At 47.9% G+C, this 11753-nt stretch overlaps 1 protein-coding gene and 1 non-coding gene across 2 annotated transcripts; one reads left to right on the top strand and one right to left on the bottom strand.

Moving 5' to 3' along the window:
- Nucleotides 1-312: 312 nt before the first annotated feature.
- OPN1SW (opsin 1, short wave sensitive) lies at nt 313-3847 on the bottom strand. The gene is made up of 5 exons (XM_006910537.1): nt 3493-3847; nt 3011-3179; nt 2499-2664; nt 1852-2091; nt 313-845 (listed from the first exon to the last, which is right to left on the bottom strand). The coding sequence occupies exons 1-5, from the start codon at nt 3845-3847 to the stop codon at nt 726-728; spliced, it is 1050 nt and encodes a 349-aa protein (XP_006910599.1). The 3' UTR covers nt 313-725.
- Nucleotides 3848-10704: 6857 nt separating this feature from the next.
- TRNAP-AGG lies at nt 10705-10776 on the top strand. The gene has a single exon. It is a non-coding gene; the product is annotated as a tRNA-Pro (tRNA).
- Nucleotides 10777-11753: the final 977 nt, after the last annotated feature.

The raw sequence follows: 11753 nt of genomic DNA, 5'->3' as shown, positions 1-11753 counted from the left end.
GGAGTAAAAAGTATAACGTAAAACAGGTTTTTGAACACTTCAGTGTTAATAAATGCTATTAAGATGTTCAAATTAATTTTGAGAACATGAAGGGAATTAAACTGTTAAGTAAATACACAGCCTAAGAAAGATATATATGTTTGCCTAATGGGGGGATGGGGGAGGAAACACCTGGAATGATTCATGCTGGCTCAGGGCCTTGTGGACATGGCTGCCCGTGCCAAAGCTATAGCAACTGTTGGGAGAGAGAGCATAAAGAAATTCTTTTAAACTCATATTTAGGGCCTACTAAAGGTTTTATTTGTCTTTATCTCTCTCCTATTTCTAAGGTGTTTTCTTAAGTTTATTCTAATTCAGAATATATCATAACATCCCCAGCAGGAAAAAAAAATGTTACTGAAAGGAAAATACTTGTTATTCATACACTGACAACTCAGCCATACCCCTTTATAGTACCTGGTATGTAAAGATGGGTTCTCCAAGTGCTGTGAATAGTGCCACTTAGAAGTGGAAACTGATGACTGTTGAAATGGGTTATGGGGTGTTCAGGTGGACCCAGCTGGAACAGTAGCTTTATAGGTAGGAAGATAATAATAGGAAAATGGAAAGTTGACTCCCCAAATTGCCATCACTCCCCTTCCCACTTGTTTTCTGTGTTGTTAGCAGAGAAAGAAATTTCCTTAAATGAGAAATCCTAGTTGCTGCAAATAGGCCAGTATGGCATCTTAGTTGGGGCCAACTTGGCTGGAAGAGAGAGTAGAAACTTCCGTTCTCTGGGAGCTGGACATGTCAGACTCATCCGTCATGGGCTTCCCACACACCATCTCCATGATACAGGCCTGGAACTGGAGGGAGAAGATAGAATTGGAGATGGCCCCCTTAGCAGACCGGTACAAAGGAGATGACATCCAAAACTGGGCGGGGAAAAGATCTTTTGTATCTCCAAAGCCTCGAACAATGCCTTATACCCAGGATCTCAGGTGGTTTCGAGTTTTATCTTCCTAATCTTGAGAGAGCGCTAGATTCCAGTCTAGGGCTTCTCCTGGTCTACAATGATAATCCCTATACATTCTGGCTAACTTGGAGGCTGCACTTGTTGGGAAACCTCACAAACATAGACTGCCTCATAGGAGCACTGTCAAAAGCAGCCTCAGAGCAGGCCTGCCCACCCACCCACCCCCATTGCAGGAAGGTGCTGCTCCCAGCGTGGAAAGGACCGTCAGTTCCGTTTCCATTCCAGGAGATTTCACATTCCTCTTGACTCCATCTCTGGGATTGAAGAAACAAAATAATTTATTAATTCTCAAAGCAGAATGTTGGCCCTACATGACAGGAACTCTCCTAGACACATCTGAGTTTGGGGTTATTTTTAGCTCAGAGTCAGGATTTGGGATAGGAGGCCACCTGGTAACTCCAGATGATAAGCTGTTTAGAGATTTATGCATGTGTTGTGGTTTCTGTGCTTCACATATGCTCCTGCAGGCTGGAAGTTGGATGGAAAAGGATTAAGAACTCTTGAATTGGAAGGATTAGATGTAGGGGAACTATCGATCTGTCAATTTTTCAACAAAACAGAAAACCTTTTCATTTGTCATTCTGCCCTTTGAAGCAACTCGATTTTTATGGCTCAAGTTCTGTCTTCCCTGAGTTCTATTACCTGTCTCAATGACCACACCATCCTCCCTGTTGCTTACCAAGGGCTTCCTAGCCTACCAAGGATCTCTTTGGCTTCCCTTGTTCACCCCTAACCCTTTAAGTAGAGTCCAGAGTGCTCTAAGTTACAAAAAAGCCACTGCTGAGAAGAATCAGGTCTTAAGGACTAGGGTCCCATAGGAATGTAAATAGCTTTACCTGCTTATTCATGAAGCAGTAGATGATGGGATTGTAGACACAAGCGCTTTTGGAGAAGAAGGCAGGAATGGTGACAAGCCTTAAGTCCAGCCCGTGGTTACGGTTGTTGACCATATACATGGCCAGGGCAGCATAGGGCACATAACAGAGACAAAAGGATCCCACCATCACCACCACCATGCGGCTCACCTCCCTCTCAGCCTTCTGGGTTGAAGCTGACTCCTGCTGCTGGGCTGCAACCTGGGCAGAGCACAGAGAAAACATCACATCCTCCTCCTGGCCCCCAACTCAAGTCCCAGGATGCTTTTCTACTAAGGGGCATCTGCTCCAATTGCCTCTCTTCTGCCCCAGTTTCTGGTCTAGTCCCTCTGGCTCTCCTGTGAGGAAGGCAGGATAGAGGTAGCTCTCTGGCCTGTGACATTGGAAGGGACCATATGCATCTCTTGACAACCATATTTGAGCAGGAGTGACCACCTTATCATTCATTCCATTTCATCATTTCTGCCCCCACTTCCTTCATTGCTTTCAGATGATCCCCTCTACCTGGCTGTGGCATTTCCAGCTATCTTATGTTCTAGGACACACACTCTTCCCTTTCACCTAGAGCCCCCTGACCTTTACCCCCGAGCCTCACAAAAACTACTCACAGCTCTGAGGGCCCCCAGCAGCTGAGAATAGGAGAAGCAGATGAGGGACAGAGGCACAATGAAGCAGAAGATGAAGAGGAACCAGGTATAGTACTCGCTGCGATATTTGGTGCCCACGGTGTACCAGTCGGGGCCACAGGAACACTGCAGGCCCTCGGGGATGAACCTGTAAGGGACGAAGCACTCGCCCACTGGACAAGCACCTGCTCACTGAGGGGCTCACCACAAGGATTAGTGGAGTGGGAGATGAGATTCCTGGACCGTGTTTGCCACTTAGAACCCAGAGGATGCCCAATGACTGTGGGCAGGGAGGGTTTTTTGTCCACCAGAAGGTATAGCAATTCCAAGTACAGAGTAAACTTTAGCACTTGTCTCCCATAGCCCCTTCCCTCATCTACTCCACCAGGTATTTAAAAAGTAGAGGTCAAAGCCTCAAAGGTCATACTCAGCTCCTTATACCCACACCAACCTAAGCTCCTAGCTAAGTCAGCATCACTGCCCTCTGCTCTCACCGGCTCCAGCCAAAGAAGGGTGGGATGGAGACTCCAATACCAATAGTCCAGGTGGCCAGGACCACCATCAGTGCGTGCTTGGAGCTGAAGCGGAAATTGCCGAAGGGCTTACAGATGACAACGTAGCGCTCGAAGGCCAGGAAGGCCAGTGACCAGCCTGTTACCAGACCTGTGATGAAACATGAGGGTAACAGGGTACACAACCCAGCCAGCCCGGCGGGCAGAGTGGCATACAGGCAGGGCGGGGCAAGCACGGTGGGGACAGGACTGAACCCATGATGGTCGGAGTAGAGTTTAGATTCAGCCGAGAGTTTAGGTCAAACTTCTAGTCTGGACTACTTTGTACCCCAGTACCAAAAGAGCACCGAACTTCTTTTCCCCAGACCCCTTTTTAGGGACCTGCTCTAACCCAACAGCCTGGTCCCTGGTTGTAATCCTAGCACAGTGTCCTTTGCCTCCCCCCGACCCCCCTTCTGCAATACCTGCTGTAGAGCCCAGGAAGGCCTCCAAAGCACAGACGTGGGGACCAAAGACGAAGTATCCCTGACAGCTGGCGATGAAGACGGTGAAGACAGAGAAGATGCAGAAGAGGAAGCCTCCCAGGGACACATTGACCAGAATATAATTGAGTGGCTGCCGCAATTTTCTGTAGCGCAGTGTGGCCACAAGCACTGTGGCATTGAGTGGCGTCCCTACAAAGAAGACAAAGCCCATGAAGGCTGCCTGGAGGTGGAAGGCCCAGACAGGGGCGATATGGTGCTGAGGCCCATCCCACGGCCCCACCGAGGAGATGTTCTTGAACAGATAAAACTCCTCCTCCCCCGACATCTTGCTCATGGATGTCCCCCACCCCTTTTGATCTCTCTTATAGATTACCCTCCCCCCACTTCCCCCCACCCCACCAAGAACCCCTCCTCCAAAGCCACTTTTGGGCTACCTGAATGATCAGTGCTGATCCTAAGCTTCCTAAGGACAAAGTTTGGGATTAGAGATCCCTAAGCCTCCGCCTAAACCTCCCTTTGTGGCCCCAAAGCCAATTGTGTGTTCTTTAGGGGATAAAAGATTGGGTTCAAAGAATCTGGACATGCAACAGTGGGTGCTGGAATGAAAGAGTCAGGTCCCTGGGGCCTGGGAGATGCTGACCCATATTAAATAAAGATGCTTCCACTGTTGTTTTTATTTCCTCTTTGAATGGAACTCTCAAGGGCTCCCGTCCGTTTGGCTTCTGGCACCACTCCGGCTGCCCCTTTGTGGAAGGCGCCCCCTTAGTCTCCCTCTCCAGAGATCATGGGCTCTCAGCCAGCCTGGGAATCAGCCTCAGACTACAGGAAGGGACAGGAAATGGGGAGTGCTCTGGGAGCACCTTAGTAAACAACCTTCACGGAAGAGTACAGGGCAACTCGGCAATGCCTAGCGGTCGAGGGCATCCCAGGCTGCCTCTGTTTCTTCATGTTGAGTCTGCCCAGAAAGTGTACCTTTCCTGCTCAGACCTCCCCGAGCCAGGATAAAGTTGGTTTGCTCACTGTCCCCTTCACGCCATGTTCATGCCTGTCCCTCCCCTTAGCTCAGCAGTGTCCAGGCTGCCACAGTCTTCCTCCGGCCAGACTTCGCGGCCTGACTTGCCAAGGCCCCTTTCGTGAAGACCACCCCGGAGATGCCAGCTCTGCTGTAAGCTCCACCTGCACTGACTCTCCACACTGCGCTTCACCCGTATGACTGTATCTTCTTCCCTACCTCAGTTGTCTATAAATATATAGGTAAAAGTGACACACTTTAAATATAGAAAAGTTGAAAGTGAAGTGGTAGCCCAGTAATGGCAGCGTAGTACATATCAAGTGAATCCTCCTACAGGTAAAAATTGTAAACTCTGAACAAAATATGAAAAATAACAACCTGAAAGCACTAAGAAGTGCCCCCAAAGCATGCAGAAACTGAAAAGACTCAACCTTTAAATGAAAGGGACCATCTATATTTAAATGGATTTTTTCCTGAGGGCGTGCTTCAGTCTAAATGACGAGGGACAGCTGGAACTCAAGAATGCCTCAGCCTTTATTGGCTTGAAGAGTCAGAGGACAGAGTCTGGGACTCCAGAGCAGCTGAAAATTGAAGGCGGGCTTCCTGGGATGAAGGAGGGGGCCTCAGAAGGGGAATCCTTCAAATCTGCATATAAACTCCCCTCAAATCCTAGGCCGGCTGCTGAGCTATTCAGGGAGGACTCTCCAAGGAGCCCAGCAGAAGGCAAGAGCTGGAGGTCTGAAAGCTGAGCAGAAATTTGGGCTGCTACCCACTGCGGCAGAGAAAGAGTTTAATTCCCACCAAGTTAAAGAAGCTGGGCAAACACTTCAGACTTTCTGTTTGAAACACCCAATAGGCCACACCTTAGGACTAACCTGTGTATCCCTTGAATCCTGAGCTAGAAAGTCTAGATGGAGACTTGTCAGCCATTTCTACACGCACGTACGCATGCACGCACCCCACGCACTCACCCACAGGTAAGATTCCTGATGAGACCTAGTTAAGGGTCCAGGAATCACACAGCCACTTGGCTTCCACTAATCGCCTGAGTCAGCACATTCTGTGTCCTGGACAGGCCCTTAGGGCCAGGACCGGAGGCCACTCCTGAAGGCAATGTTTTTTGTTTTTCTTTTAATCTTTTTTCCCCTCTTTAATTCCCCCTCCCCACTTCCACTCCTGACCTATGGATGTTGCCATTTCCCCTTAAGCACTGGATTTTTGAAGGTGGGGCGTCTCCTCCCACACGCTCGCTGTGTGCACGCTGTGTGCACCGGGGCCTACTGCCCCCAGGGCCTGGCACCCCTGGCACACTGAGGAGGGGGCCTGGCACGCCTGGGGTGTGGTCCATGGCTCCACCTGGGGCATGAACCCAGGACCTTCTGAGTGTAAAGCAGATGTGCTAATCACTACACTATGGAGCCACCTCTGAAGGTAATGTTTAAAGTGCCTATTCCTGGGCAGAGCATGTGGCCACGACTTACCCTGAGCTGAGTGGAGTAAGTCCGCCTTAGCCAGTCAGCCTTAGCCGTCTGCAGGGCTCTGCTGAGGTACCAATGGTTCTGCAAATGTTTCTGACAGAAGCCTACAAGGGCAGCCCCCGGGCTTGGGCTCCTATCCCAACCATGTGGGGAAAAGACACCCAGGCCTTCTAATTCCACTACCTAGGCTGGGTGGCTACATCTTTGACCTCTGTCCTAAAACCTTTCCAGACAGTTCCTTCTCACCTTATTCCACATCACTTCAGAAGCAGGGGCAATGGGCCCAAGTCAGGGGTGATCCAGCTCCAGCTAAGAGGCGGCAGATGTCCCCTGGAGGGCTAGGCCAAAAAGAGCCTTTCCCCAAGCATACAGTCTCATTGGCGTCTAAGCAAAGGACAAAAAACCATGGAGTAAGGGAGGAAAACATGGGGTAAAGGAGGAGGGAATGGTATAAAAACAGGAGACATTTTAAGTACATTTAATACATATAGTACCCTTTTCTGATTTAAAGTCACTTTATTAATTTAGGAACATGATAATACACTAAGGCTTTATAGAAGATCATGTTAGGTATATTTAGACCAGGGTTTCTCAACCTCGGCACTATTGACATAGTGGGTCAGACGATTCTTCGTTGGCAGTGTGTGTGTGTGTAGGGGGCTGTCTTGTGCCTTGTAGGATGCTTAACAGCATCTCTGGCCTCTACCCACTAGATGCCAACAGCAGCAGCATCACTGCAGTCATGATAACTAAAAATGACTCCAGACACAAAAGTCCCCTGAGAGGCAGAATCACCCCCTGCTCTCCTCACCTCTAGTTGAGAACCATTGATTTAGATTTAAACTTATAAACGCCCAGACTGAATGGAAAAGTCAAGAGAAAACAGCCAAGAGGAACCATTTTCTCATTGCCCAGAAAAAAAAAGACAAGTCCTAGAAAAAGAGGATATTTTCTGAAGAGTGTCGGGATTTTTCCCCCTATTTTCTAGGAGTTTATTCGTTTAAGCCCCTATCTTTTCCAGAAATAGTTTAAGGAAGGCTTGCAGAAATGTCGAGGGCACAACAGGAAATCATGTATCAAATGCAGGAGCAAAAGAAGAAGAAGGACAGTAGAGTTTAAGAGTTGGGAATGAAACTGAAACGACCGCCCTGTGAGGTCACTGCGTATGGACCACACATTTGTGCTTTCTAGCAGCTAATCATTTACATAACTCAGTGTCCAGAAAGCATCAGGTTCATGGGATTCTGACGAACTTAAATAATGCCTCCCCAGGGACTTCACAAAGGAGACATTGATGTGATATAAACAAGGTCCTCAACAACTTTCCCGAGTAGACACAACCAGTTTCACAAGATTGGGTCTACTACTATCAGTCCTCAATAGGGACTCAATACAGTTTGGCACTGGACATAAACCAGAACCATCAGGATGAGAGCTCTGCTGGGCTGCTCTGATCCAGTGGACATTTCAACTCTCTGGAGACTTGAAATGCATTTGCCCCTGTCGTCTCTAATCATTGCTTCTCTCTACTTAGTTTCTTTTTATATAATTTAATTTCTGTTTTTGAGTGGCCCAGAGGTCAAATTTTTTAAGTACAAATGAACATACAGTAAAAAATAAGTTTCTTTCCCAGCCACCCAATTCCCCTCTCCGGAGGCAACCAGTGTTCACTTTTCGCTGTGTTTTTGATGTGTCTGTGTTATGTGCCATTGAGTCACCCCTGACTCCTGGCAACTCTATGAAAGAGTGATGTCCACCATGTCCTCAGCAGCCCTGCTCAGCTCCTGTAGATCTATGCCTGTGGCTTCTTTTATGGAGTCAATCCATCTCCTATTTGGTCCTCCTCTTTTCCTGCTGCCTTTTATTTTTCTCAGCATTACTGCCTTTTCCAAAGAACCCTGCCTTTTCATGATGTACCCAAAGTAGGACAGCTTCAGTGTTGTCATTTTTGCCTCCAGCGATGCTTCAGGCTTAATTTGCTCTAGAACACCACTTTCTGGCGGTCCAGGGTATCCATAGAGCCCTCCTCCAACACCGTATTTCAAATGAATCCATTTTTTTCCCTATCAACCTTCTTCACGGTGCAACTTTCACATCCAGACATGGTAATTGGGAATATAAGGGTGTGCATGACCTTAGCCTTGGTCTCTAATGACACATCTTTGCTCCGGATGATCTTTCCTAATTCTTTCATTGCTGCCTTTCCGAGTCTCAGCCTTCTCTCGATTTCTTGGCTGTAGTCTCCATTTGAATTGATGACTGAATGAAGGTAAGCAAAATCTTTAACAATTTCAATCTCTTCATTGTCTATGTTATTGAGTGCTGACAGTGAGCTTGAGATAGTATGTTATGACAATGCTGTCTGTTAAATACTGGCCCGTAAGGCTCTCCGTGTAAGAGATGTGATAAGGGAAAGGTCGATATGCTCTTGTGAAAATGATAAATCATCCAAGGAGTTGCCTAAAAGCCACCGTCATGCCTGGGAGGAAAGTCTCAGAAGCAGACCCACAATTCTCTCCAGAGAATGCCATCTGTGGCTTTTTAAACACAAAGACAAATGAGTCTTTGCAGGCCTGAAGGCCTACCGCCTAGAGGAAGGCCACAGTGATTCTAGCCTGGAAAAAAAATTCACGGTAGGTGCCAGTGGATGTCCACTCCTCTCCCCTGATACCCACCATCCTGGTGACATCTGGAAGGGGTGTGGGGAGGAGAGTATGGCTGACGGAATAGCAGAGGAGGGATTACTGGTATTTAGTGAGGAAGAATCTGCTCCACACAGGACACACAAAGAAGAATAATCCTGCCTCAAATTCCAACAGCACCTCCAGAGTGAAGCACTGGCTGGGACCCAAATCCGGCCTCAGCCCTGAAACATTCTCGGCAAAATCCCCCTAGGAGCCCTCACTGGGAGCGACCTCACTCCCTGGCGTACCCACCAAGAGGAACAATTTAGGGAATGTCTGCTGAGGTAATGGAATGACGCCTTGAGTGTGCTTTTATTTATAAGCCAGTTTAAAGCTGAGGAACAGCTACCCAAAAAAGATTCTTTGGCTTTAGAAGAGATGAGCTGTTGCCTTTCTCTCTGGCCATGATTAGTTAGCAGAGCCAATTGTCTGATCCAGATACTCCAGGGTGGAGATAATGAAATTTTATCCCCTGGATACAAAGGAATGCTGGCCAATCCATTCTCTAAAGTGCAAGCCACTCTTCCCGCCTCTCCAAGAGAGGGATCGCTTCATTCGGAAGTCTGCTGAAAGGGATGGAGGAGGGAGGGTTTCTTCAGGCTTATGGTTTCTACTTCGAGCCAAGCGATGAGGATTCACCTGAATACCTGTTGCACTAGTGATGTTTTGTGCACACTCCTGACTTTCTTTCATGCATTCATTCATTCCACAGACTTTCGCTAAGTGGTGTCCACAACAACAGTTGTGCTGTGAGGATGAAATGAGATTCATCTGGTGAAGTGCTTACACAAGGCCCCGCACACAGAAATGTTTGGAAATCGTCTGTGTTGTCAGCAGGACTGCCAAAGTGCTGGACACAGTGCAGGACCCAACAGCCAATAGAACAGGCCTCTGCCCTCTTGAAACTCCCAGTCTCACAGAGAGCGTTTCTCCTGGAAGCAAGCAAGGGCCCCTGGGGTGCGTGACGCACGCAGTGGAAGCACGAAAGAAAGAGCCTGGCCAGCCCGCGGGTCTCCAAGGCCCCAGTTTCTGAGGCATGACCTCCCCCACAGCCCCCCGCCACTCCCACCCAGGCCACTCTTAGCTTGTTAGCAGATTTTTCCCTGCAACCTCCCTGGGCAGGTGGAGGAGCACGGGATGGGGGGCTGGGAGAGTGAGGATATTTACAGGATTTGTTCCCATCTCTGGTTTTCTAGAAATCTTGGTAGCAGTGTGCACTGCATTTAAAACAGGCTTTGGACTCAGATAAAAATTCTTCTTATAAGCTAAATTCAGTTAAGTTTTCTTTCTTTACAGTGGGGATGACACCCATCTCACAAGGTTTTTTATAAGGTTAATTAAGCTCTGTAAAGCACAGAACACACTGCCCAGCCCATAGTAAGCATTACATGGCAGCTTTCCTATTGTGTATTCCTCCCCGCACCCCGCCATCATATTGCCATCATAATAACCCCTTTTCCTCGTATAGCACTTTACAGTTTGCAGAGTGCTTTCACAGACATTGTCTCGCCAGATCCTCGAATTACCCTGTAAGGCCAACAAGGCAGGTATTACTTCCTCAACTGACAGATGAAGAAACTGAGTAACTTAGCAAATGTCACCTAGTGAAGGTGATCTGGGACAGCCTGCTAAGTCCACACCTAGGAGGTCAATGGCTTTGGAGGATTTTTTCTGGTGGCGTGATCATGATGAGGTAAGAAAATAGTATGGTTCTTCACTGGGTGCAGGAGATGTCAGACAGCTTCCGCTGGAGCCTGGCTTCTTCTCCGCCCCTACCCAGCAGCACCCCCAGAAACTCCAGGGTACCCCTAGGGGGAGAACTGGCAGGTTAGGAGAAGGAAGGGGCCCTGCCTGGAACTGGGGAGGAGCAGGAGAGAGCCCAGGGGCGAGGCCTAGGGAGTGCAGCAGGCCTGGGCTGGGAGCCAGTATGGAAGGAGAGGCCGCCTGTAGAAACCACAAACTACAGCTGAAACTGATGTGGCAGAGAAGGCACATACAGTAAAAGTGTGTTATGACTGGCTCGTTGGTCTAGGGGTATGATTCTCGCTTAGGGTGCGAGAGGTCCCGGGTTCAAATCCCGGACGAGCCCTGCTTTTTGCTGGATTTTTCTTCTGTCCCCTGACACACATATTCACTGTTTGCCCTTTCTAGAGTAGAAGCAAAGAGATGGCCTAGTAGTGAGTAAATAAAGGACTCTGAGGATAAAATGCCAGTCAGTCAGTCTCCCCATTAGCCTGTGGTCTGTATATACCCCATTACTTCCACTAAGGCCAAACAAAGTAGGAGGAAGAGACTGGCATAGCATCAGGAGCTGAACCCAAGAAACTTAGAGCTAAAGGTTGCATTGTGTTCGGCACAAAGAGCCTCTCAGAGGGACTCAGATGAACAGCAGTGATAAGGAGGTCAAGAAAAGACAAGCTCTCCACATGTGAAACCCATGCTATGAAATGCACTGGATTCAAAGTCCAAAAGCTAGGATTAAAGTTACAATTCTGAGTCTCAGCTTTTCTCTTGGTAAAATGAGAACAGTAATACATATTTCTCGGAGTTGTTGAAAGGATTAAGTCAGAAACTGTATGTGAAGTCTATGGCCATGTTAGCCTGAACATGCTCGATCTTGTCTGATTTCCAAAGCTAAGCAGAGTCAGGCCTGGTTAGTACTTGGATGGGAGACCATCTAGGGATACCAGGTGCTGTAGGTGTTAAAAAAAAAAACAACTGTATGTGAAAGCCCTTTGTAAACCAAAATGCACCTCACAGACATAGGAATTGTTAGGAATAATACTAAAGACAGAGACTCTAGAGGGGAACTCCTGACAACATGGTAGACTGAATTAATGTAGCTGTCTCCTCACCCAGCGCCCCATAAAACACACAGAGAGATACACCACATTAACAAATCAAAAGATAAAAACCGCATGATCCTATCAACAGATGCAAAAAAAGCGTTCAACAAAATCCAGCAAGTGGGAATAGAGGGAACATACCTCAACATAATAAAGGCCGCATATGACAAACCTACAGCTAACATCATACTCAATGGGGAAAAGCTAGAAGCGTTTTCCT

This window comes from Pteropus alecto, unplaced genomic scaffold (assembly GCF_000325575.1).
Source record: "Pteropus alecto unplaced genomic scaffold, ASM32557v1 scaffold22, whole genome shotgun sequence".
NCBI classification, from domain to species: Eukaryota; Metazoa; Chordata; class Mammalia; order Chiroptera; family Pteropodidae; genus Pteropus; species Pteropus alecto.
The sequence above is the reverse complement of the archived record's forward strand: the minus strand, read 5'-3'. Positions and strand labels throughout refer to the sequence as shown.

Excerpts from the sequence above, each read along its gene's own strand:
- OPN1SW (XM_006910537.1), bottom strand. The coding sequence starts at position 3,847 with ATGAGCAAGATGTCGGGGGAGGAGGAGTTTTATCTGTTCAAGAACATC. Across the intron at positions 2,092-2,498 it reads TGCTGGGGGCCCTCAGAGCT|GTTGCAGCCCAGCAGCAGGA; the intron begins GTGAGTAGTTTT and ends TGCTCTGCCCAG. Across the intron at positions 846-1,851 it reads ACTGCTTCATGAATAAGCAG|TTCCAGGCCTGTATCATGGA; the intron begins GTAAAGCTATTT and ends TTCTCCCTCCAG.